The sequence below is a fragment of the Fukomys damarensis genome, unplaced genomic scaffold (genome assembly GCF_012274545.1).
Source record: "Fukomys damarensis isolate Sample0158 unplaced genomic scaffold, DMR_v1.0_HiC HiC_scaffold_32, whole genome shotgun sequence".
NCBI lineage: Eukaryota > Metazoa > Chordata > Mammalia > Rodentia > Bathyergidae > Fukomys > Fukomys damarensis.
Window position 1 is genome coordinate 31,148,252 of NW_022900944.1, and position 25,929 is coordinate 31,174,180.

Sequence of the window (25,929 nt, forward strand, 5' to 3'; positions counted from 1 at the left end):
TAAACTTCCTGGAAGAGAAGTTAGGTAGAACTCTCAAAGATAATGGCATAGGAAAAGACTTTATGAACAAATCCTCATTAGCATGGCACCTAGCACAAAAAATCAACAGCTGGGATCTCATTGTTTGTTTGTTTATTTGTTTTTTTACTGGGGATCAAACTTGCGATTGCAAAGCAGGCAGTGGAACCACTGAGCTAAATTCACTGCCCTGGATCTCATCTTTTTAAGAAGCTTCTGTACTGCAAGAGAAACCACCAACAGAGCTAAGAGACAACATACAATGTGGGAAAAAATTTTATCAGCTGATCCTCAAAGGTCTACTGTCTAGCATATATAAAGAACTCAAAAAAAATCAGGCCCCAAAATATATAAAGATCCAATTCAAAAATGGACATCTAAAATGAACAGACACTTCTCAGACAAGTAAAAGCAGCAAATAAATATATGAAAAAATGTTCAGCATCACTCGTCATTCAAGAAATGCAGATGAAACATCACTGAGATTCCACCTCACCCCAAAAAGAATGGTTTCTATTAAGAAATCAGCCAATATTGGTGGGGTTGTGGGGAGAAAGGAACCTTCTCCATTGTTGGTAGGAGTGTAGACTGGTGCAACCACTATGGAAATCAATATGGAGATATCTTAAACAACTAGGATTGGAAATCCCATTTGACCCAGCTATTCCTCTGCTGGATAGCTTCCCAAAAGAATTAAAAGGATCATACCACAGTGATATATGTTCACCCATGTTTATAGTGGCACACTTTGTAATAGCTGAACTTGGAAACAGCCAGATTGCCCATCAACTGGAGACTGAATAAAGAAGATGGGTTTTTTTTAAAAAATCAAATAGAGTACTACTCAGCCATAAAGAACTAGAAACTAGAGTCATTTATAGCTAAGTGGGTGGATATTGAGGAATACTCAAGTAAAATTAATAGGACACATGCATAAATATCAAATAATTTCTCTGGTGTGATAGACTGAAAGTGTAAATAAGGATCAACATGTATCACTGATATTGTGTAATAGGAAGAAAAGATCTAAAGGAGTAGGGGAAGTGGGAGGGGTAGAGGAAAGGTAAAAAGGGAAAAAAATATGAGAAAAGGAAAAACATGGAAACAAAGTCTTTGTAAATAGGGAAGGGTGGAGGGGGTGAATGGAGGGCAGAGGAATGGGGAAAAAAAATAAGAGCCAAGATACGTCATGTAAAGGTACAAGATCCCAGTGATGAATGTAACTGTACTGCATACCTAAAATGGACCAATAAACTTAAGGAAAACATTCTATTTTAAAAAGGAGGAATACCCAAGTAGAAAGAGACCACAGGCCCTAAGGAAGTCTCAAATGCAGCATGGGAAACACTAATAAATTAAATCTCCAAGTCCAGCATGCTGTATAGGAAGCAGTGAGTAGTGGTCCCCATGGCCTCCAGCAGCCCCATCTCTATGGCCTTGTTGGCTGCAGCCCACATGGGTTGCTTTGAATTGTTACACCAGGCAGCTTGCTGTTGACTTTCCCAGACTGGTGTTGACACTGCAGGCAGCTGTACAATTCTAGGATTTCAAAAGGAGTGGTCCCGCCTCACAGCCTCACTGGGCATTTTAGTGAGGAATCTATACAGTGGCCCCACCCCAGCAGCAAGGCCTCCCAGACTTTCCTTTGAAATCTCAGTTGAAGCCACTATGACCCTATAGGCCTTTCATGTGTGCCTGCAAAATTAGCACAACATGAGCACCACCAAGGTCTGCAGCTTGGTGCATTTTGAAGCAGAGTTAGGGGCCTTGTTGGGGCTTTCTTGCATTGTGCCTGGAACAGATACAGAGCATTTTGCTAGAAAGCAAGGAGCAGAATCCTGGGGCATTTCCTGAATCCATTCTATTCCCAAAGCCTCTGGGACTGGGAATGTGAAAGATTAATATGATCCCCTGAGGGCTAATTTCACATTTCTTTGTGCATAGAGCCTGCCTTCTTTCCATCCATATCATCTCTTTTGTACTCTCTATATTTTCACTGAGGACTTTAATCTTTATATGAGCAGGATGTAAATTTTTCAAAATTTTAATCTCTGCCTCCCTTTACTATATATCTGTGTAAATCTCATTGAAAATGGCCAAAACTGCCTACACTATATTTCACTATATTTCGCTCTTTCTGTATTTCACTTTGAAATTTATTTATCTAGACACCCTTGGTATTTGTTATCACTGTTAAATATAGCCTTCCATAAGGCATGGATATGATGTAACCAAGTTCTCTGCAATGCTTTGACAAAAGTGGCCCTTATTCCAGTTTCCAACAGAATCGTTCTTATCTGAAGCCCTCCTTAGTATGGCCTTTATTATTTACATTGTTACAAACATTCTGGTTGTTGGCCGCTGTGACTGTTGGTCCTGATCTGTCAACATTGGATTAAGAAACACCTAGCAGATTAGCACACTCCTGGGTTTCTGGTTGGGTCATGGAGTTGTAGCTTTGGGTACTGTGCTGTCCTGTCCTGTTCCTCTCTGGTACTCTTCACCTGCTCTGCTCCCTGGCTGCCATCAACTAAGCAGCTTTACTCTGCCACACCTTTTCCCCATGATACTCCTACCTGAGAGCCAGCTGACTACAGACTAAACCCCCTCAAAACGTGAGCTAAATTAAGCCTTTCCTCCTTAAATTGTGTGTGTGTGTCAGGCATCATGTCTGTTTTAGAAAAGCTGACTAATACAATCACTTAACCAAACTCTACAAAGTTCTAACTTCTTCGTAGTCTCTTTATCATTTGACCCCCTCCCCAGAATCACCTATAATGCTCATTTTATAGCAATACAGGATTTTCTAAATTATTCTCCTAAACTCCATTTGTGGCCATGTCATATGAATGGAATCATGAGGTAGCCCCAGAGCAGGCAGTGTGACAGATAGGGACTGTGTATAACCAGTGCTTGCAGATCAGAGTCTCTTGACAAGGCTGATTGAGGATGGCAAGGAAGTGCCAATACTCCCAGTGTGGAAGGCAGCTGACTGGAACACCCAGCCCTGATGTGCATCTCTGCACACAGCTCAGGACTCTGTCAGGCCCATCCCGACCACACCCAAGGGAAGGTGCAAGGCAGCCTCGTTCATGTGAGGAGCACCAATGTGGGGGTCCACACCTTCCTGGGAATTCCCTTTGCCAAGCTACCTGTAAGACCACTGTGGCTTGCACCTCCTGAGGCCCCTGAACCCTAGAGTGGTGTTAGGGATGGGACCTCCTAACCTGCCACTTAAGATCTCTGTGGAACTGGGGAAACTCATGCCCTGGGGAAGGGGTGGGTAGTCTGAGCTCTAGGCCAAGTTACAGTGATTCTTACACCTAAACCCTACAGCCAGTTTTCATCTGCACTGGACTGATTCCCACAATGAGGGTGCAGAGGATTAGAAAGTGGAGAAACTATGCCAGGCTCCTCACTCAGGGTTTGCTCCAAGGGGCATTAGCTCCAAGTGCTCAAGAATAGAGCAGAGACATATTTGTCCACAGATTCAGGTTATGCCATAGAGGAAGTGTCTCTAGGAGAGGGTCACGTTGGCTGTATGAACTTGTAAGATATTCTGACTCCAGCAGCAAATACTGTAGGTCCCTGAGGAGGGCAACAGTGGTGGCTTCTAGGGAACCCCACTCTCCATAGTCTCTGTGCCAACTGACAGGGCAAGGTGCCATTGCCAAAGAAGAGTACATGAGCTAACAAATAGAGCTTCTCTCATGTTCCAGACTCATATGGTTACAGGGATAGGTGGTGAATGTCAATATCTATAGCCAATGATTTCCATAGAGGTTCCTAAGAGTCACAACTACCCCAGCTTGGGAAGAGTAGAATATTAAGGTTGAGACCTCCCCAGAAGTTGGAGCTTCATCCCCACCTCCCCAGAGTCTGTGGCCTGTTATTTGGTGGGCAGGAACTTGAGGGAATGGTCCTATATGAGCAGGGCACCAGGGAGAGCAGGGAATGAAGACGGATGGGCACAAATCTGAATCCAAGGTCTGATTTTGAACACTGCTCAGCCACTGGCTGACTGTATGCTATGGTTGGTCACCAGGTGTCTGCAGGACATCATTGCAGTGAATACACAGGCTCTGAAATTATTGAATCTGACCATGCCTACCATCCCTGTATCTCAGGACTGCCTTTACATCAACATCTACACACTTGCTATGTCCATGAAGGCTCAAACCTGCCTATAAGTATCAAGCTGTGATCAGCTGAGAGTGGGAAAAAATTTATTCTACAGAAGATTAGAATGCTAAGATTAGCCTTGTCTCTGCATAGATCTTCATGAGGAGACTTTCACCATTAGGTCCCAGAAGTCCTTCTCACCCCGATGGTAGCTGGCCCGTTGGCATTGAAATGCAGAGCTCTGGTTGCTCCCAGAAGTCAGAAGCTCTGGCCTTTGGGTGTAATCAGGAGTTACTCAACTATCTCATGCCTAGAAGACCCAGTTGGTATCCAGAGTCTGCACTGTGAGGTCACCAAGACCACAGCCATTGACTATCTGTTGGTCAAGGGAGAGTTAAAGGTGCAAAGGGAAAGGGGGAGGGGGAGGGGAAAAGAAAGATGGGAATGGAATTAACATGAGAAAAAGAAAAAATGGAAGCAAAGTCTTTGTAGATAGGGAGGGTTAGAGGGGTTGAAGAGAGGGCAGGGAAATGGGGAAAAAATAAGAACCACAAACAAAGTCTTTAGATAGGGAGGGTTAGAGGGGTTGAAGAGAGGGCAGGGAAATGGGGAAAAAATAAGAACCACAGTGGATTATGTAAAGGTGCAAATTTCCAACAATGAATGTCATTACACTGTATACCTTAAATGTACCAATAAAATTAATTAATAAAAAATGAAGAGTGGAGATATCTGATTAATGCTCCTGTGGCACTTTCTGGGAGATACTCTTTTTTCCCATGTCAGAGGGGTTCTGGGAGTAATGAAGTGAGGCTTTGATATATAGAGCTAATTCTCAAGGCTGAGAGGTTTCATTTTCCTAATTGAACATGGGTCACTTACCTATGGCTGAAATCACCAAATGGGGCTGTGTTTACGTAAGTAGCTACAAAAGAAAAATAAGTAGGTAGTCTGTAGGTAGTCCAGGTAGGACTTGGGCTGGACAGAAGGCACGTGGCATCTGTTTTGATCTCCCCAGGTTATGCTATGGATCCACTGTGGTAGGCTGGTTATAGGCACGGCTTCGATGTATGATGGCACTGGCATCTTCTGAGAGCACAGTGGTGGTCACTATCCAGTACCGCCTGGGTGTCCTGGGCTTCTTCAGGTGAGGCTGGGGCTGGGCTGGGAAATGAGGACTTGTCAGAGCCAGGAAAGATATATATATATGATCCCTAACCCCACTACTTTTCAGCCCTGGAGACCACCATGCCATTGGTAACTGGGGCTATTTGGACCAAATGGCTGCCCTGCCTTGAGTACAGCAGAATATCACCCACTTTGGAGGCAACCCTGACCATGTCACCATTTTTGGCACATCAGCAGGTGGCACAAATGTGTCCTCCCACATCTTATCCCCCACATCCTGAAGACTTTTCCATGGTGCCATCATGGAGAGTGGGGTAGTTTTACTCCCACCCTCATCTCCAGCTCACCTGAGGCCATCTCCCCAGTGAGTGCCTTCAACCATCCCAGCCCAGGCCCTCTTCCTCTCCCTCTCCCCTCATCTTCAGAGCCTCTGTCTGCTCTGTCTGTTCATTGAGGACAAGCAGGATAGACAAGATTTCTTGGAAATATCTGCCTTCCTGAGAACTACTGAGAGACTCAAGAGTCAGAACCCACAAACCTCTGACTCATACATAGAACAGAAGATAAGTATATTCTGTGGCCAGAAAAGCTGCACCCTGCAGCCCTTATCATGGGCAGAACCATATAAGTATGTGAGATTGTCCCTCTGGCTGAGATGTCTGAGTTCCATGGAAGTTGAAACAATTTCACACCTGTAGGAATCTGCTCAGTGTACTCTGAGATTATAGGTTACCTGCACGCAGTTGAGAACTTGGATACACTCTTCGCTCCTGGAAGGGCCTTGGACACACTCCTCCCTTTTCTTGAAAGGATGATCCAGTCCCTACCTGCCTTTTTACAGAAGGTGGCTGTGGGCAGGTAGACCCAGAGGCCCTGGTGAGGTGCTTGTGGGGCAAGAGTAAAGACAAAGTGCTGGCTGATACCAAGGTGGAGCTGAATGGTCATGGGTGTGGTAGAATAGGGGTGACAGAGTGGAAGACAGTAAGATCTGTGTGCCATTCTACTTTCTGGGACAGTTTCTCCCTTGGTGTCCCAGAATCCCAAAGAGGAAGTGGAGGCCAATGTGTTAAGCCTAAGCACAGGATCTCCTGAGATTAGTATGAACATCCTGGGGAGGACCAAAAAAGAGTGGAAGGCTCTTAGCAGGCATCAAAAAAGATGTCTAAAAGCAGACTTTGATCCCTATCTTCCCATTTTCAGGCCTTCCAGATCATCTCTGCCCAGACATCTCTGCCCTTCCTGCTCAGACACCCCAAAGAGCTGCAGGCCTCTGCTGATTTTCAACCTGTCCCCAGCATCACTGGTGCCAACAATGATGCATATGGCTTTATCATCCCCTTGGTGAGGCCCAGGTCCAAGTCCTTGGTGTCTGGGGAGCCTAGGTAGGAGCTGCACGCCAAGCTGAACTACAACACAAACTCTCCCTGCCAGCCAGATTGTGACACCCACTAATACCCAAAAGGAAATTGACAGAGAAACCATGCGGAATGCTCTGCAGAGAAGGCCAGCAAAAATGGTAAGGCTCCTGGGATACTGCAAAAACTGAAGAGGGACACACCTAGATATCCTGCCTAAATAGTAAACTCCAAGAACAAAGGCTGGGGGAGTCAGAGCTTGACCAGTTCTCCTATTCCCAGTCCTACCCCAAGCCCCATCTCCCTACCCTATGGCTACTGTCTCCCTGCCTTTGACCTGGTCTAACCTGACTGTCCTGATAACTCTGGGCCAGATGTTGCCTGCTGGGTTTGGCAACCCTATTGATGAAAGTATTCATGAGTGAAAATGAGGATCCCGCGATCCTCCAAGCCCAACTCCAAGACATGATGGAGAACTTCGTGTTTGTGACCCCTGCACTCCAAGTAGCACATTGTCAGTGTGAGTGTATCTGTAACCAAGGCCAGACTGCCTTGGGGGCAGCAGAGTGGTAGATCTCCAGTGACATCTGAGGTGTACAGTTCCCTACCCATGTGTTAATTGAGCTACTGATGCCCTCGGCTCAGTAAATTTTCATGCCTAGTGTAAAAAATAAGTCTCACTCCCATTGTATGGATGAAGAAACTGAGGTTAGTGATACTCAGTGATCTACCCAAACCACACAGCTAGGAAGGCCATAGTCATGACTTAACCAAGCTCTTTCTTTGGCCCTGTTCCAGCCTGATGCTCCCCGCCTCACTCTCCAGACTCCAGCAAGCTTCAGATGTAGCTATCTTGTCACCAAGGATGAGGCAGGAGAGTGCAGGTCACCATACTGCATCCTGTGCTGGCCCTCAGGTTCCCATGCCTCTGTTGACTTCTATGAATTTCAGCACTGACCCAACTTTTTCAAAGACATCAAGCCACCCCATGTGAAGGCAGACCATGGTGATGAGAGTCTCTTTGTCTTCAGATCCTTCTTCTTGGGCTACCAAGATGAGACTTCCTTAGTTTCCAGGAGCAAAGATGGATCTCTGGATGGGTCCTTTGGAAGCGACTGCCCTCACTGTGTACATCAGTGGCAGTGAACTTATGCATATGTTATTTGTTCTTCTTTTAAGGCAAAAGATGTTAATATATGAGTTGTTTTTTTCTAAACTAAAACATTGGTACTCAGGTTTAATAGCAGTGTTGGCACTTTGTGATAAATAAGTGGGTTTGGGGTTGCAGTTTGGCACTCATCTCTAAAAGGTTCACCATTATTGGTCTAGATGATGAAACTGAGGTTCGTGGAGAATGGGATCAGTGTCCACCATTTGCAGTTCAAAAGTCTGTCTTGAGATTAGAATCCAAGCCCTTCCACTCCAACTTGTGCTCCTTCCATATGCCCCTCCCCTGACCATGGCATATAGCATGGGTGCATGGAGAGAGAGAGAGTGTTTTAAAGGCATAATTGTTTCTCAAATTACTCCCCAGTAGCAGAAGAAAGAAGGAGCCTTCCAGAATCAGCCCAAAGTTGATTCAACTAGAGGCTGGGGTGAGTAAGGGCAAGTTGGGCAAGGAAATGGCCTGGTTCCTGGGAAGGGCTGGGGAGGAAAGATATCACACCTTGGGTGCAGGGTCAGCCTGCAACTGAGTGGCGAGTGTGGCCCATGAATGGGCAGTGGGATGGGGATTGAGCAGGACTTAGGTTGTTGGCTTCTTCCTTTCTGCAGATGAACTTACTGAGGAGGAGGAGCTGCTGAGCAGGACAATGATGAAGTATTGGGTCAACTTTGCTTGAAATGGGTGAGACAATGTGCCTACCTCAACCTACTCAGGGTGTATGAACCCATCAGGTGCTCCTTTTGTCTGTCACCACAGACATTAACATACATGTATCTTTAATCACGTATCAGCCTCTGAACTCCAGGTACCATCTGTACATGGGGATACAAGTCATTCATCCCTCTCCTAGTGACCTGGAAAGTGGGCCACAGTACTGCTGCTCAATCACATCTTGCTTCTGAGAGGGGAGAAGATAGTCACTTTGCTCTGCTCCACCAGGAGGGGACACTGGTGGGAGGCCCTTGCATTCAGATATCAGGAAACTTCCTCATCACCCAGGCACCTCTGGCCAGTTTGGGCAAATCAGGCCAGTGTGGACTCAGGACAGCAGGGCTCAGCCTGATCTCCTCCCCTACTGGGAGGGCATGTCCATAGGGACCCCACTGGTGAGAACATACCCCAATGGCCCATGTCTGAACATGAGGAGCCAGACCTACAGGTGGACATCTAGCTTGCTGTGGGTCATGCCCTGAAGGTCCCCAGGCTGAAGTTATGGATGGAGACCCCGCCCCAGAAGATCCAGGAGCTAAAGTGGGCTGAGGAGAAGCACCCAGAACTGTAGCTCCCTTTGTGAGGAGGGACCATGGGTTTGAGTGCAAGCGGGGTCTGTCTGTCGTGCCACACACCCACCAATGACCCAGATTGACTTCATAGTCACATAGCCATTCACTCACTCTTCATCCATCCATCCAGTCAATGCTTACAAAGAAATCACTGCATGTTTATTACCAAGCCTGCCATGGCTCCCTCTTCTTACACATACTCAGTACATTATTCAGGGAGCTATTGGTGGGTAAGTCCCAATGGACATTCACCTTTCTCCACATCCCACTGGGCCTGTCCTCTCCACCCCATCTCTCTTCCCCCTCTCAGCCCCACACTTTCTCTACACTGAGAAATATCCTTTGGCAAATGTTGGCCTGAGTGTCAGAATCCCACAACCACCTCTCAACAGGTCCTCCATGTTCTCAGATTTGCTGAAGGTACAACAGAAAACCTGGATACAGGAAGCCCCATTATCTTAGTCTCTTCAGGATGCTGTTACAAAAGAACCATTATCTGGTTGGCTTATACACCACAAAAGTTGGTTGTTGACAGCTCTAGAGTTTAGGAAGTCAGGATCAAGGAGCCAGCTAATTTGGTATCTAGTTAGGACTTGTTCTCTGGCTCATAGTTGGAACTTTTCCTTTTGTGCTCATATCAAAGAAGGGACAAACAAACTCCCACAGGCCAAATTTGCAAAAGCATTATATTAATCTAACTCTTTTGCTAAAATAAATACCCAAATCTAGTACTTATAAAGAGAAGAGTTTTATTTAGCTCACAGTTTTAAAGGCTGAAAGACCAAGATTGGGTTCTGCCATCTGTTTGCCCTGAGAATGCCTCACAAAAAAGAAGTGAAGCTGGAAGGTAAATGGCCAACTGCAGAAGAAAGTTCACGGGATAGCCTTGCTTTATAACAATCCGCACCACGGCCTGGGAATGTAGTTCAGTGGTGCCACGCCTGCGTGGCAAGCACAAGGTCCTGAGTCAGATCCCCCATACCACACACACACACACACACACACACACACACACACACACAAACTCCATACCTATGTATTCCATGAGAACTGCATTAATCCCTCCCAAGAACAATGACACCAATTATTACCTCCCAATAGGCCTTACCTCCTGAAGATTCAACCAACTATTACCATAACAGACCAATGTGCTAGACCAAGGTTCTAGCACATGAACATTTGAGGTCAAATATCACCCATGTCAAAGCAGGCACAAATCTCAATCTACCATTGGCATTACGACAATCCATACATTCATTCATCTATATCCCAAAAAAGGTAACTGGCTCCATTCCTTGAGAAGCAGGACTAGACATGTCCATTGGCCCCTGAAATCTGGGTCAGTCAGGATGTGGTTTCTCAGCAATCTGTCTCCTGATGTTTGTCCCTAGACTCTGTGGTCTACATGATAACTGCACATCTGTGACAGGGCTTATCTGTGAGATCTTTCTTTGAAGTGGGATTAGGGAATCAAGAAGATGCAGATACATCTACAGAATATTCCTGACTCTGTATCCCTGAAGGCTTTTCCACCAGGAAGGTGTCTTCTTGTCTTTCAGAATTCCCCTTGCAACCTCCTGAGCCCTGGCCATCCCTACTGACCATGGGTGTCCACATAATTCATATTCCTTCTCACCTCAATGTTGTTCCTAAATTTTTCCCCTCCTAAAAACCCTCTCATACTTTATCTCCTTGTACATTGCACTCAATTTCCCCCTTTGTTTCCTCAAAGAATTTTTCTGTCTATCCTTAAGGAGCTTTATCTTTGGTCCAAGAGACCCTAAGATTTTCCTCCATTCCCTGCTTCTGACCAATCTGCCCTCCTGGAACACCATTTTTCCCAGGGGGAAAGCCCCCTCTTTTTTGCGGGGGAGACCGGGGATTGAACTCAGGTCCTTGGTTTGCAAGGCAGGCAGCAGAACCACTGAGCTAAATCCCAGGCCCCTCCCTCTTTTCTCATCCACTGCCTTTAATCTCAACTGCAGAGTGCTATGAATTTCAGGGTAAAAGATGAAAATTCCCATATTTCTTACCAAGGGACAAACAAGGATACCATTAAATATGAGCCACCAACTTGGAACAGGGATTTTGTTTTTTTAGTGATTGTATAGACTGCATCCCTACTAGCCATACATGAGGCATGAGTTACTCTGTACCTTCAATAAGATTTGTATTTATGGGTCTTAAATCTGATTACATTGAATAGGCGTGTAATGAGGTCTCTTTGCAGGTGTTTCCCTGGACTTTTAAACTCTGCTTCCATTTTTTTTCTGCCAATAGATAGATAGATATACATAAAAATAAACACATACACACAGATATGCTCCTAAGACTCTTCTTTCCTTCATTCTGTATTTTTGCTATAAATTTGGTCAACAAAAATACTAGGGGCCTCCCAATGATGGTACACTAGTACCATCAAAGGACAGGATATTGTTTTTACCACATCCTTGAAGTATTTATCAAGTTCCTGTGGCAAGCATGTCTCTGTTTTCAGTTCTTTAGATGTATTATATTTCCCCAAAGTGGAGCCCCAGTGTATTTTATAAGCATTCAATAATAATGTTTTTTCAGTACTTGGTATTGAACCTAGGCTCCTGCGCACAATGAGCAAGTGCTCTGCCACCAAGCCACACTCCCAGCCCTGTGTGGACAATTTACACACAATTAGTCACTTTTAAACCTACAGTTTAATAACTCTGAGTAAATGTGTAAGACATGCAACCCATCACCACATCAACTTTTAAAATGCTTCTTTCACTCCAAAACTTCCCTCATACTGCTTTGCAGCCCATCATGGCCCACTCCATTCCCTGACAACCACTTAGCTGTCTTCTATTGGTACACATTGCTTTTTTCTGTAACATCACATGAAAGGAATCTTTTGTGGCTGGATCAGTCACTTTGCATGTGTTTGAGGTCTGAATGTCATTTCTTTCTTTTTGTTCCAGAGCAGATTCCATGTAAGGATACACCACACATATCTACTTAGCTGATGCACATCTGAGTGACTTCCATGTTTGGCTTTTTCGGTTGTGGTGGTTTGTTTGTTTCAAAAGTGGGAATTGAACTCAGGGCTACATTGCCAATCCTTTTGTTTTCTGTTTTGAGCCAGGGTCTCCCTAAGTTGCCCAGGCTGAAGTTGAAATTGTGATCCTCTTGCTTCAGCCTCCCAGAGCACTGGGACTACAAATGTATGCCACCATACCCAGGTCTTGGCTACTTTTAATAAAGCTGCTCTGAACATTTCCATTTCCCTGCCTTTCTGTGAACACGTGCTCTCATTTCTTTAAGGTACAGACCTAAGAGGGAAATTGCTGAGTCAGTATGTGTGCCCTTTAAGGAAAATGCCAAATTGTCTTCCAAAATGATTATACAATTTGCAACCCCACCAGCCATACATGACAAGCCAATAAGACTTGGACTTACAGGTCTTAAATCTGATTGCATTGAATAGGTGTATAATGAGATCTCTTTGCAGATGTTTCCCTGGACTTTTAACCCTGCTTCCATCTTTTTCTGCATATAGACAGATTTATATAAAGAGAAACACATACACACAGATATACTCCTGAGACTCTTCTTTCCTTGCGTCTGAATTTTTACTATTAATTTGGTCAACGAAAGTGCCAAGGGCCTCCTAATGATGGTGAAGTAGTGCAGAGAACATAGGGAACTTCACCCCAGCAGTGGTGGACAGCAGCTCTGGATTAGGAAGAAGCACTGTGTTTTCCAGTTAACATAAGGAGCTTGGACAATGAACGTGAGCTGGGAGGAGCTGAGGACCTACAAATAAATCAGGTCAGAAAATTAGGCCCAGATAAAGCATCTACTGAGGCAGGGGCTGGGATCATGACTTGGGCACAGTGCCTTGGGTGACAGACATTGAGTCAGCACTAGGTCTTGCTGATAGGATGAGGGTTAAAGAGAGTAGCGGTCTCCACTTGCCGAGCTATCAGACCAAGTTAAATGCTCAATGCTCCTTCCATGGCACTGAGAAGTGTCCCACACAGCTCTGGGCTGAGAAACCCTGCAGGGCACTGGAATGTAGAGGCCAAGGCCATTTTCAGGGGCACCACAGGCCATCTGAGGTAAGCAAGACACCACTCCCTCTGGGTAGTCTGGCTGGGTGGGAGTGCCCAGACCCAGGCTGCTTCCCTCCACCCCTGCAGGCTCAGGATGCCTCAGAATATCCTCTCTATCCCTCTTTCTTTCCTGAGGACCGAGGGCTTGGGAGTTAGTTGTCAGTTCCCCAATGCCAGGCCAACACACCTTCAATTCATGTTTCTCCTGTTAATAATTGACTATGAACTTGAATTTATTCACACAATTATGACAGAACCTATAGAAATGCCAGTCACATGTGTGTTTTCAAAGGGAGGGGACCGAAGAGGATGTCAGACCATGGAATATAGGGATGAGAGATCTGAAGGGGACCCAGTCAGTCATGAGTCCAGAAGGCAAAGAAGAGGTTCAGGTGAAAGGCACAGTCACACTACCAGCCTTTGCCCAAACCCTTCCCTTCACACCCATCAAAGGTCAGTTCCATCTGGGCATGGTGGTACACTCCTATAATTCCAGCACTTGGGAAGCTGAGGCAGAGAATTACTGTAAATTCCAGGCCAGCCTGAGCTACATAGGGAGACTCTGTCTCAGAAAAAAGAAGAAAAGAGGTCAATTCCATTCCATCTGTAAGGATCCTCCTTCTGTATCTCCTCAGGCAGTCCTCCTGGGTTCTCTAATTACAGCCTCTTGACCCACAACAATTTCCTCCAACTTGTGACTGCAAAGTCAGTGGAACATAGTGACTCCAACTTTGAGGAGATGGTTCCTGGTATCTCCCAGGGACTGCAGAAGTCATTCAGTGTGTTAGGAGGAGGCCAAAGAGGTCAGGGCAGTGGGGAAGCAAGCATGCCCTAAATGCAGAGCTCTAGAAAACCTCTTCCTGTCTAGTATGTGTCTCCTGCATCTCTCGCTGTTTCCTGGTTTGCCTAATCCCTGCCTATGGGGTCCAAACTCCAACCTGGGCAAAGTCCTGCTCAGAGACTGCCTTAGGTAAAAGGCACAACAAAGCAGCAGTAGAAACAGATTTGTGAGCAGACAATGAGGATGGACCAACTTGTCGCACTGCTGAATGCCATAGCTGTGGGGCTTCTGCTTCTCCTTGCCCAAGGACAGGGTGAGATTCTTCAATGACTAACAGGACTCTGGGTCACATCTGCCAGAGGCAGAGCCTGAGATTTATGGGAGAGAATTTCTAGGGAGGGAGAAGCGGGTAGAGATGACAGATGACAATGTGGGAAATACGAGCCCATTCAACACCCCCACCCATGCTAGACACCCGAGGTAGGCACTCGAAACAGAGAGGGTCAGGGCTGCCAGAGGACACCCAACATGAAGTGCACAGCCAAGAAACAAGAATTGTGAGACTAGGCAGGTAAACAGCTTGGGCACAGGGCAAGTGGCCGTGGCATCTGGAAACTTTTCCTCCTGTGACTTGTGACAGGAACTGGTGCTTGTGACTTGTGAGTGGAACTGCTGATTTCCATGGCTGAGAACTATAGCTTGGCTTCCAGGAAAAGGTGACTTGCTCTGGGCACACTGGACAGTGTGTAGGCCCTTATCACAAGCTCAGACCAGGCAGGCATCATGCCTGGTTGTGTCCTTGGCCCTTAATGTTCTCAACGATATATTTCCTAGTGTGGGATGACCTGATATCTGAAGCTGCCTTTTCTCCAACTAGTCTGGCCAGGAGGAGCCACATTCACTGAGCCCTGTGGCCAATACTCTAGGGCCTTCTTCCCTTACCTGCCATTGTTCTGGCTCTTCAAGAACACCAGGACCTTCTAGGCAAGAAAATCTGCCTAGTCTTACTGATGGCTACATTTAAAATAGCATTTTGACTTGGACCCACATTTAGCAAGAGTATAAATTGTTCTTTGATATCTGTGGAGATTGTATCCAGGACTCCGAATACCCAAAATGGGTACCCAAATGGGCAGGTGCTCTAGCCCTTTATATAAAATGGTCAGGGCCAAGGATTTAGCTCAGTGGTTCTACTGCTTGCCTCGCAAGCGCAAGGACCTGAGCTTGATCCCTGGTACCTAAAAAAAAAAATAGGAGAAGTATTTGCATATAACCTAAGCAGCATGGTTATATGCTTTGAAAAAACACTAGATTATTTACAATGCCTACTACCAGGCAAGTGCTTTGTAAGTAGTTGTTGTACTGCATTGTTTAAAGAATAATGACAAGAAAAATGTCTATACATGGTCAGTACAAATCCAGGTTTTCTTCAGTGTTCTCAATCTTCATGGGAGATTCAATCAAGGGATACAGGGCTTACTAACATGAAGGACAACTATAATTGACAAGCCATAGGGGCTCAGATGGTGGGCACCACAGAGCCCTGGATTTCCCCAGGAGCCATCAAATTCCCCAGGGCCTTAATACAGTGCCCAGTAACACTTTGCTGGCTCAGCTTGGGCTTGGGCTGAGCCGGATGACTCGTGGTGTGTGAAAGATGGCATGGTGAGGGCTGGGGGATGTGATATGGGTGGAGCAATGTAGGGCTGAGGGAAACCCAGTACAGGAGTGCTGGAAATGGGGCAGCACAGGGATACGGCAGCAATCATGGTACAGCAATTAAGTGTCTGTAAGGTAAGGCACACGATGACCCAATGGGACTCAGGAGTGCAGAATGGAGCAGCTAGGTGCATAGCATGTGACATGAGGGCCAGTTCCAGTTCTGGGACTGAGAGGATGGCAGGTAGAGCAGGACCATTCCTAAGAGATCCCAGATCTAGAGAGCAACATGGGCCTGGTATGAAGCCCAGGGTGTGTTCACAGCTCCTCTCCCCTCTGTGGCTCCCCAGTATTGCAATTGCTGTGTTAAACTTGCCTATAAAGATGGTTTGAAAGAGCACCTGAACAGCAGGGATAGGAGAGAGCTATGGAGAGAGATCTGAAAGGTCCTGACCAAATTTCCAAGTATTTCTGAGGCAGCAGACCAAATGGAACATTTCAGTTTGCCCTGGGGTGAGGAGACCTTCCTCCAAAAATAGGGCTTCCCACCATGCTTAATGGGAGTAGCTACCACTCACCTCTGGCTTCCACAAGCGCGTACCTCTGCAGACTGATGGCCAAGAGCACCAAAGCCACAGAGGCTAATCATACCTTGTCTCTGAATTTGAGGTCCAAATCTGAGAAAAAAGGACTAGGATACAAGGCAATGGTGATGGCTTTGAGTAAGAGATATGATACACTGATGGAGCAGAGGGAAAAAAGACTACTTAGGGAGGCTGGTGCCAGAGGGCGAAAGGGTGATGACCAGGCAAGGTGGCTCTAGGGAAAGGGATGCCTGAGCAAGGCATTGGGGAAGCATAAGTCCTATAGGGCTGGAAGGCTGTGTGCTTTGGGAAAAAAAGGCTTTTGAGAGGTGAGGACAGAAATGGCTGTGGTGACACTGGCTAGGATTTACAGGGTGACTGGTTCACTCTGCCTTCCCTGACTGTCCCTTTAGGGCTTTCTACCAGGGGTCCCATGTGGCTGAACTTTTAATGGTGCCTCATGTGTTGACTCCATAATGCAGTGCCATAAACATGCTACCGTGCCAAAAGAAAAAGAAATATTTTATATATATAATAAAATATGTAATGTATATAAATATATATAATAATTTTAAACGTATGATATATTTTATATTTATATATACATATGTTTTTAAAACTGGAGATTGAACTCTGGACCTTGTGCTTGCCAGGCAGGCAGTAGAACCACTAAGATAAATCCCCAGCTGGTTTTAACATATTCACAGAATTCACAAGCTCAGTTTCCCCTTCCTGAACACAGTCCCTAACCTCGCACCAGACACACACCAATCTCTTCCATGTGTCGATGGTTTGTGAATTCGAGGCTTGTCATACAAACAAAATCATGAAAGTAATGGAAGCAAGGGGAACAATGTGATAGGCTGAAAAGAGTGTGAAAGCCATGTTTGCAGAAAAGTCTCTTGACAAGGCTGTCTGAGGTTGGCAAGGAGGTAGCAACACCCACAGCGGGAGGCAGCTGACTGTGCAGACCAAACACTGATGTGCATTTTCCTCCCATAGCTCAGGACTCTGCCGGCCCCATCCGGACCACACTCACAGGACAGGTGCAGGGCAGCCTCGTCCATGTGAAGGGCACCGACGTAAGGGTCCACACCTTCCTGGGAATTCCCTTTGCCAAACCACCTGTAGGACCACTGCGGTTTGCACCCCCTGAGGCCCCTGAACCCTGGAGTGGTGTGAGGGATGGGACCTCCCACCCTCCCAGGTAAACTTTCCTGGTTGCCTGGAGATATTCAGGCCCTGGGGAGAAGTTGGGTGCTCTGAGCTCTGGGCCAGGGTGCAGCAGTTCTGCCAACTCCTCAGCTAGTTTTTCTGTCTGGGAGATTTTCATGATGAACATGCTAAGGCTCCAGAGGGTGAAGGAAGAATAACAGGTATCTCTCCCAGCACTTGGGAGGCTGAGGCAGGAGGGTTGCCTTGAGTTGGAGGTTAGCCTGGGCCACATAGTGAGATCCTGTCTCAAAAAAAAAAAAGGTACCTGGCTCAGAGTTTGACACCCAGAAGGTAGTAGTTCCAGGTGTTGAAGATATGAGCAGAGACATTTATCCCCAGATTCAGGTTATGCTATGTGTTCTCTGCCATCAAGGAAGGTGTTTCTGGGAGAGGTTCAGGCTGGCTCTATGATCCTGTAAGAGGCCAGGACTCCAGGAGCAGATACTGCAGATTCCTGAGAAGGGCACAGTTGTGGCTCCTAGGGTATGCCACCTCCACAGTCACTGTGCCAACCAACAGATCCCTATGTCATTGGCCAAGAAACTGGAGACAGTGTTAAAACTGAGGTTCCTGGAGAGTCTAGACTTGGAATGAGGAACATCCAGCTGCATCTGTGGGAAACTGCCTCCATTCACCTATGCAACACTTGTGTGAGAGCTCAGCCCCTATTCCAGCCGAAAATGAGTAGAGGAATAAATGATTAACATCAATACCTTCAACCAAAGGTTCCCAAAGAACTCCGAAGAGTCACAATATCCCAGCCTCATCAGGAATAGGGTCTGAGGCCCTCAACAACCTTGAGATCCCTCTGAAAGTCTGGGCTCCATCCCAGCTGGTCTCTGCCTTGTGCCATGGTGGCCAGGGACTTGAGAGGACTATGTGTGCACAGGGAATCTTGGGGAGAAAGGACTGAGGGTGGATAGGAACAAATCTGCACCCAAAGTCTGGTTTTGCCCACTATATAGGCCCTGAACTAACTGTTGCCATTGTCATCAGATGTCTACAAAATACTGATAGAATGAGTACATTAGTACTGAACCTCTTGAATTTTTCCCAACCCACCACCCCTGTGTCTGAAGACTGCCTTTACCTCAACATCTACACACCTGCTCATGCCCACGAGGACTCTAACCTGCCTGTGAGTATCAGGCCATTGTTAGCTGGGAGTGGGAGGATATTTAATCTGAAAAATTAGAAGGGCCAAGATCAGCCTGGGTCCTGCTGCAATGTGGACCATGACGAGAAGTCTCTCACTATCAGGTGGGCATCTGGCCCTTGGATATGGAAACACAGAGGCCTAGTTTCTTCCAGAGGTCAGAGTCTGTGACCATTGAGTGGACCTAGGACTCACTCAACTAACTTGTGTACAGGAGACCCACTTGGTGCCCAAAGATTGCACTTTGAGGTCACCAAAGACTTCAACCAATGATTATCTGTTGAGCAAAAAAGAACAGAAGATCCTTAAGATTATGTGAGGATTTCAGGGAGACACACCTTTTATTTCCACATCTGAGGAGGTCTAGAAATAAGGGAGTGAGGTTTTGAGACATTAAGCTCATTCCAAATGCCTTTCTAACCTAAGTCCCTCACTCATAGCCCAGATCATAGCACCTTGTGGGGCTATATGTGTGTGTGTGTGTGTGTGTGTGTAGCTTCACAGAGACTAATCAATGTGTAGTCTACAGGTGGGGCTTGGTCTAGTGGGAGCCACAAGGTATCTGTCTTGATCTCCCCAGGTAATGGTATGGATCCATGGTGGTGGACTAGTTGTAGGCACAGCTTCCAAATATGATGGTTCCATGCTGGCAGCCTTTGAGAGTGTTGTTGTGGTCACTATCCAGTATCGCCTAGGTATTCTGGGCTTCTTCAGGTAAACCTAGGGCTAAGCTGGGAAAGGGAGACTGAGTAGAACTAGGACAGGGATGTGACCCCTGTCCCTGCTACTTTTCAGTACTGGAGACCACCACGCCGCTGGCAATTGGGGCTACTTGGACCAAGTGGCTGCTCTACGTTGGGTACAGCAGAATATCGCCCACTTTGGAGGCAACCCTGACCGTGTCACCATTTTTGGCTCATCATCAGGTGGCACATGTGTGTCCTCCCATGTGTTGTCCCCCATGTCCCAAGGACTCTTCCATGGTGCCATCATGGAGAGTGGGGTGGCTTTACTGTCCCCCCTCATCTCCAACTCATCAGAGCCCATCTGCACAGTGAGTGCCTTCAACCACCCGAACCCAGGCTCCCTCCCTCTTTCTTCATCTTCAGACCTTCTGGTTCCTCTCTGTTCAGCAGGGACAGCAAGGACAGTTGAGGTGCCCTTGACGCTTTTGTGTGGCAGGCAAAACTGCTCCCCAGGGCACCCACCATGCACAGAACCATGTAGCAGGAGAAATGGCTTCTCTGGCTTAGATCCCTAAGTATCAAAGACATCAAAACTTTCACACCTGCATTAAATCACACAGGGTATCCTGTGAGATTAGGGTACAGATCCACCTAGATGGGGCTTTTGGCACACTCCTCTCTCTAGTTGGAAGGATGAGCCAACCCCTGCATGATCCCTTTACAGATGGTGGCCAACCTGTCTGGCTGTGGGCAGATAGACTCAGAGGCCCTGGTGAGATGCCTGCGGGGCAAGAGTGAAGAGGAGATTCTGACTATAACAAAGGTTGGGCTGAATGATCTTGAGTGGGCATAATAGTATATGGGGCAGGAAGGCCTGAGTGCCCTTCAAACTCCCAGGAGAATATGCTCTCCACGCCATGATGTTCGATAGTCCTGGTGTGAACTGCAGACTAACTCATGTAGTTAGTGCCTAGGCATGGGACCTAATTAGGGTGGGTATTTGGGGATAAGACAGGAAGGAGTATAAGACACCCAAAGGAAATCAGAAATTTTCTAGATCCTGACCTTGCTTCCTGACATGCATTTTACCCTCAGACCTTCAATATCATCCCTGCTGTAGTGGATGGTGCCTTTCTGCCCAGGCACCCGAAAGAGCTGCTGGCCTCTGCTGATTTTCAACCGGTTCCCAGCATCATTGGTATCAACAATGATGAGTATGGCTGGAACATCCCTATGGTGAGGTCCATTCTACACCCCAGGTCTGAGAAACTATGAAAGGATGGTTGATTTCAGGGCTCCAGGCTCATCTACCCCCAATTCAAAATTATTCCCTCACTGTCCAGGTCTCTGGGATTACTGACCCCCAGAAGGAAATGGACAGAGAGACCTTGAAAGCTACTCTGCACAAGTTCTCAGTACAGAGGGTGAGGCTCCTGGTGTCCTGCCCCAGTGGATAGGGACCACTTAGATATTCTGGCATGTAGCCACCCCCATGAACAAAGGCTGAACTATGTGTTTGGGGATCATCCCAGGGCTTGATCATTTCCTGCATTCTCAGGCCCATCTCCCCACCCTCAGGCAGCCCTATCCTGCCCCAGAGATGCGTGACCTGATCCCTCTGACCCCCCTGGTGCAGATCTTGCCCACCGACTCTATTGACCTTGTGATAGAGGAGTACATGGGAGACAACGATGACAGCCAGAATCTTCAAGTCCAATTCCAGGAAATAGTGGGAGATATCATCCTTGTGATCCCTATATTCCAAGAAGCACAGTTTCAGAGTAAGTACATCTATTACTGAGGCTTGACTGCCTTTGGGGGCAGCTCAGAGCTTTGGGTCTAGGGTGAAGTCTCTTATCTCCATCTCCTGACTCATGTCAACAAACTTTTAAGGAAATATTTTCAATGTCTCTTATCTCAGTAAACTATGTCTAGGCTCAGAGACTGACATCTAACCATTTTACAGTTGAGATAACTGAGTTAGTGACACTCAATTACTTGGTCACCACACAACCAGGAAGGCCAAGGCCAAGAGTCAGCCAAGGCCATTCCTATAGTCCCTGTTCTAGCCTGAAGTTTCTCATCCCATTGTTCAGAATCCAACCAGCTTTGTTTGTTGTTGTTGTTGTTTGTTTGTTTGTTTGTTTGTTGAGACAGGGTCTCACTATGTAGTTGAGTCTGAACTGGAACTCACTATGTAGCCCAGGTTGGTCTCCAACTCACAGGGATCCTCCTGCCTCAGCTTCCCGAGTGCTGGGATTACAGGTGTGCGTCACCATGCCTGGCCAGAATCCAACCAGCTTTGAACCTAGTCATCTTGTCAACAAAAATGAGGCAAAATAGTTCCAGGTAAGGGTTACCACATCACAGCCTGTCATGTCCCCAGGTTCCCGTGGCCCTGTCTACTTCTATGAGTTCCAGCATCCACCCAACTTCCTCAAGAATATCAGGCCGCCCCATGTGAAGGCTGACCATGGTGATGAGGTTTTCTTTGTCTTTGGACCCTCCTTCTGGGGTAATCAAAGTGAGTCTGCTTGGGCCACAGCTGGGTCCCTGAGGGGTGACTGTCCTCCTTGTCCAGTTGAGGAAACTAAAACTCAAAGAGAAGACAGGTGCAGGTGTCCACCATATTAAAATTTAAGTCTATTCCAGGATTAGAACCTGAACCCTTCCACTGGAGCCTGTGCTCCTTCTGCCTGTCCCCACTGCAACTATGGTGTACATCTTGGTACTCAGGGTTGGGAGACGTCTAAAGGCACATTTAAATCTTGAATGACTTCCCAGTGTCAGAAGGAGGAAGGAGCCTTCTGGGTGAGGAATGAGCCCGGCTAGAGACCGGAATGAGTAAAAGCAGGCTGGGAAAGAGGATGGCATATATCCTCAGGTGGTTTAGGAGGGTAGGGACCAGATGTGGGCTCCTGGGTCAGGCTGAAGCAGGATGTGAAACTGGCACATGAATGGGAAGTGAGATGAGCAGAATGCGGTCAGGCCGGGACCTGGGCCCTTGTCCTCTTCCGCTTTGCAGTTGAATTCAATGAGGAAGAGGAGCTGCTGAGCAGGAAAATGATGAAGTATTGGGCCAACTTTGCTCGAAATGGGTGAGAGGATGCCCCCTACCTCACCCTTTCTGGGATTTGTGAGCCTATCAGGTGCTCCTCTTATCTGTGGGGGTCTCATTAGAATACAGTAAGTCCCCAACTTACAAGCGAGTTCAGTTCTGGGGGAATTGTTCATAAGCTGACAAAGTGAGTCTTATGCATTACACCTGTGAAAGTTCACAACTCAAATATTCATAAGTCAGGAACTTACTATATATGTGTCCATCACAAAATAGTGCCCTCCCTCAACCAAGGACAGTCAGAGGGCACTTGTGGGTACTGGTCACTGGGGCTCATCTCCCAATAACCCTAGAGGGTAGGCCGAAGCCCTGAGGTTCATTCACAGTCTGTCTCTGAGAAGTAGAGACAAAAGAGATCAAATTGCCCTATGCCATATAGAGGGGATACTGGTAGGAGGTCCTTGCTTTCCTATATCAGCAAACGAACCTCCTCCACATAACCCAGACTCCCCTGACTACCTGGCCTGACCCAATCAGGGCACTGAAGACTGGGGTCTGCAGAACTCAGAGTAGTCTCCCCTGTGCTCCACTGGGAGCACATGTCTACAGGAACCCTAATGGTGAGGGCCTCCCCCACTGGCCTGTGTTGGACCACGAAGAGCTGTACCTACAGCTAGACATCCAACCTGCTGTGGGCCATGCCGTGAAGGCCTTCAGGCTGAAGTTCTGGATGGAGACCCTGCCCCAGAAGATCCAGGAGCTGAAGAGGGCTGAGGAGAAGCACACAGAGCTGTAGCTCCCTGTGTGGGGATGGAGAATAGGACTGAGAGAAAATGGTGTCTGCCTGGAACATCCCATACACCCTGAAGGGCATGGCTTTACCCCATGGACATACAACCATTCATCTATTCTCCCTCCAGCCAGCCAGACAGTGCCTATGAAGAACCCATTGCAAATGTCTATTACCAAGCTTGCCACAGATTCCCTCCTGTTAGAAACACTCACTACATTGCCAGGGAGCTGGGGATGGGTAAGTCCTAATGGACACCCACTTTCTTCCATACCTCACTGGCTTGGACCCCCTCCTCACCTCCTCACCTCTTCTGCTCACACTCTCTCCTCTTCTCCCAGCCCTACCTCCTCTCCACTTTGAGAAATGCACTTTGGCAAGCACTGCTATATGTGGGTGTCAGAAGCCCACATCCACCTCTCAGCAAGACCCCATGTTCTCAGATCTGTAAGAGGCCAAGAGAAATCTGGGCCCCAGAAACCCCAGAGTCTTAGTCTGTTCAGGGTGCTCTCAGTTTTGGAAGCTGCAAAATCCAGTAAGTAGCCAGGTGATCTGGGGGTCTGGTGAGGGTTTACTCTGGGTTCTTCTACGTCACATTGTCACTATTTCCTAGTATAGCAGAAGGGATGATCAAGCTTTCTCTGGCCTCTTTTATATGGGAACCAGTCCAGTTCTCTTCCAAATGCTCCCCTCCTTAATACTGTCACACCAAAGGCTTGTTTTCTATATGTAAATATGAAGGTTGTAAACCTTCACCCCACCACGCTTAATGTTCCCAGATCTTAATCAGTGAGGCTACAACTAATAAACATGTGAGTCTTCCACCTCTTGCGCTTGAAGATTAAATGTCATTCATGTTAATGCATGAAACAATCCACTCACTCATCTCTCTGTGTTCCAAGGAGGTGTGTAACAATCAAGAGTGGAACCTGGACCCTGGACCCTGGAACTTGGGCCAGCTGGAGTATGTCCAGTTTCACAGTCTCTTTGGTGGTGGATCTCCTGAAGTTTGCTCTTTTTCTCATGGTTTTCAAATGCTATGAGGCCTACAATTGTACAGTCAGGGCACATTTGTGAAGGGCTTTTGTCTCTGGAGTGTATCCTAGAAATGGGACTGGGGAGTCAAGAAGGTCCAGGCATATCTATCAGAAGACATTCCTGTCCCCTGGCTCCTTTGAGGGCTTTCTCATTAGAGGAGGTGTCCTGTGCCTTTCAGAATTCCCCTCATAGACTCCTGGGCTCCCAACCATCCCCTACTTACCACGGGTCTCTGGGTGACTCGTTTTCCTTCTTAGCTCATTGTTGTCTCTAAATATTTTTGGCCCCTGTTATGGTTTGGATCTAGATGTTCCCCCCAAAGCCTCATGCAGTGGCTGAATCTAGAGTGTGTGATGCTGGGACTAAGGGTGTATGATTACTAAACCAGTCCACTGATTGGTTTGAAACCACCCTAATGCTGGTAGTCTGAATAAGATAAACGGGTGAGAAAGACACTGTTCTCTTGTGCTTTTGTTGTCTTCTGCCACCATGAACTGATGTCCCTCTGCCACCCTGCCTTGGAGCCAGCCAATTATGGACTGAAACTTCTACTAAAGTGAACTAAATAAACCTTTCCCCTTTAACTTTGGGTATTGTGTATTTTGTCTTAGCAGTGAGACAAAAATACTAACACAGCCCCTCTCACGTGTCATGTGTTTTATCCATTGTCCAAAGGTGTCAAAATATGCTCAACCTGCCTCTTTGTCCTCTGTCATTCAGAGGTGGTATCATTTATCCCATTGACCCTGGAATCCCTCAAATTCCCATGTCTCTGACCAGTTTGTCCTCCTGGGGCATCAGTGCTTCCAGGGAGAGTGACCCCTTCTTTCCTCAATTGCATTTATCTTAACTACAGAGACTCTAAGCCTTTGGGTTAAATGATGAGTACTGTCTTGTTGCCCACCCTGGACAAGGGACAGGTGAAGGCTAAGGGCCTTTGTGCACAGGGTAGAGGCCTTTTTTTAAGGCACACTGTGCACACTTCCACTGAGACAAGAGACAAGAAAACATTATACAGCTCCTGAGGCAGACATGCCTTTCCAATGAGCTACATCCCCTGCCTTTTTTTTTTTTTTCAGACAGGATTTGTTTAAGTCACTAAATTACTAAATTTCCCAAGCTGGGCTAAAATTTACAGTCTCCCTGCCTCAGGCCCCCAGAATGCTGCAATTACTAGTGTGTGCTGCCATCTTCAGGACTGCCTCTTTTAATAAAGCTACACTGAACATTTTCTGACACGTCTTTGTGTGTACACATGCTTTCATTTCCCTGAGAGTAAAGACCTGAGAGGGACTGTTGAATCATATGGTAAGTGTGTGTTTACCTTTTAAAGAGAATGTCAAACTGTCTTCCAAAATGACCATACAATTTGCATCCCTACTGATCAGGCATGAAGGTGACACCTGACCCATATCCTCCCCAGTACTCGGATTTATGTCTCTTAAATATGATTCTATTGAATGACTTTAAAGTTAAGATCTCATTGTAGATTTTTCCCTGGCCTTTTTACCTCTGTTTCCATTCTTCTCATGTCCTTCTCTCTCTCTCTCTCTCTCTCTCTCTCCCCCACTTCTGATTTTCTGACAGGTTATCATTCTGTTTTCCAGGCTGACCTTAAACTTATTATGTAGCCCAGGCTGGTACTCAATTTGCTGTTCCAAGTTCTTGAATCACATGTGTGAGGGACCTGGCTGAAAAACATGAGCTGACAGCATGCTGACCTGGCAGTGAGAACCTGGCAGCCAAATCCCAGGTTCCTCAGGGAAGGAAGAGCGGTCACAAGGAGATGCTGAGGCACCCTGACCC

At 46.8% G+C, this 25,929-nt stretch overlaps 1 protein-coding gene and 1 pseudogene across 3 annotated transcripts; both read left to right on the forward strand.

Annotated features, from left to right (window-relative positions):
* Positions 1–4,012: 4,012 nt before the first annotated feature.
* LOC104854070 lies at positions 4,013–9,072 on the forward strand (annotated as a pseudogene).
* A 5,035-nt stretch (positions 9,073–14,107) lies between these two features.
* Positions 14,108–24,341, forward strand: LOC104853972 (cocaine esterase). Of its 3 annotated transcripts, XM_010612186.2 has the most exons (12): positions 14,108–14,250; positions 17,183–17,387; positions 18,392–18,533; positions 19,132–19,265; positions 19,347–19,605; positions 19,962–20,060; positions 20,333–20,473; positions 20,581–20,661; positions 20,874–21,018; positions 21,624–21,761; positions 22,263–22,335; positions 22,905–24,341. In XM_010612186.2, the coding sequence occupies exons 1-12, from the start codon at positions 14,175–14,177 to the stop codon at positions 23,089–23,091; spliced, it is 1,680 nt and encodes a 559-aa protein (XP_010610488.1). In that variant the 5' UTR covers positions 14,108–14,174; the 3' UTR covers positions 23,092–24,341. The 3 variants fall into 3 exon arrangements, with proteins under 3 accessions (XP_010610488.1, XP_033613892.1, XP_010610489.1); XM_033758001.1 differs by lacking the exon at positions 17,183–17,387 and having other exon boundaries at positions 14,169–14,250; XM_010612187.2 differs by lacking the exon at positions 14,108–14,250 and having other exon boundaries at positions 17,182–17,262.
* The last annotated feature ends 1,588 nt before the right edge of the window (positions 24,342–25,929 follow it).

Excerpts from the sequence above, each read along its gene's own strand:
- LOC104853972 (XM_010612186.2), top strand. The coding sequence starts at position 14,175 with ATGAGGATGGACCAACTTGTCGCACTGCTGAATGCCATAGCTGTGGGG. Across the intron at positions 19,606-19,961 it reads CATCAGAGCCCATCTGCACA|ATGGTGGCCAACCTGTCTGG; the intron begins GTGAGTGCCTTC and ends ATCCCTTTACAG. Across the intron at positions 20,061-20,332 it reads AGATTCTGACTATAACAAAG|ACCTTCAATATCATCCCTGC; the intron begins GTTGGGCTGAAT and ends TTTTACCCTCAG.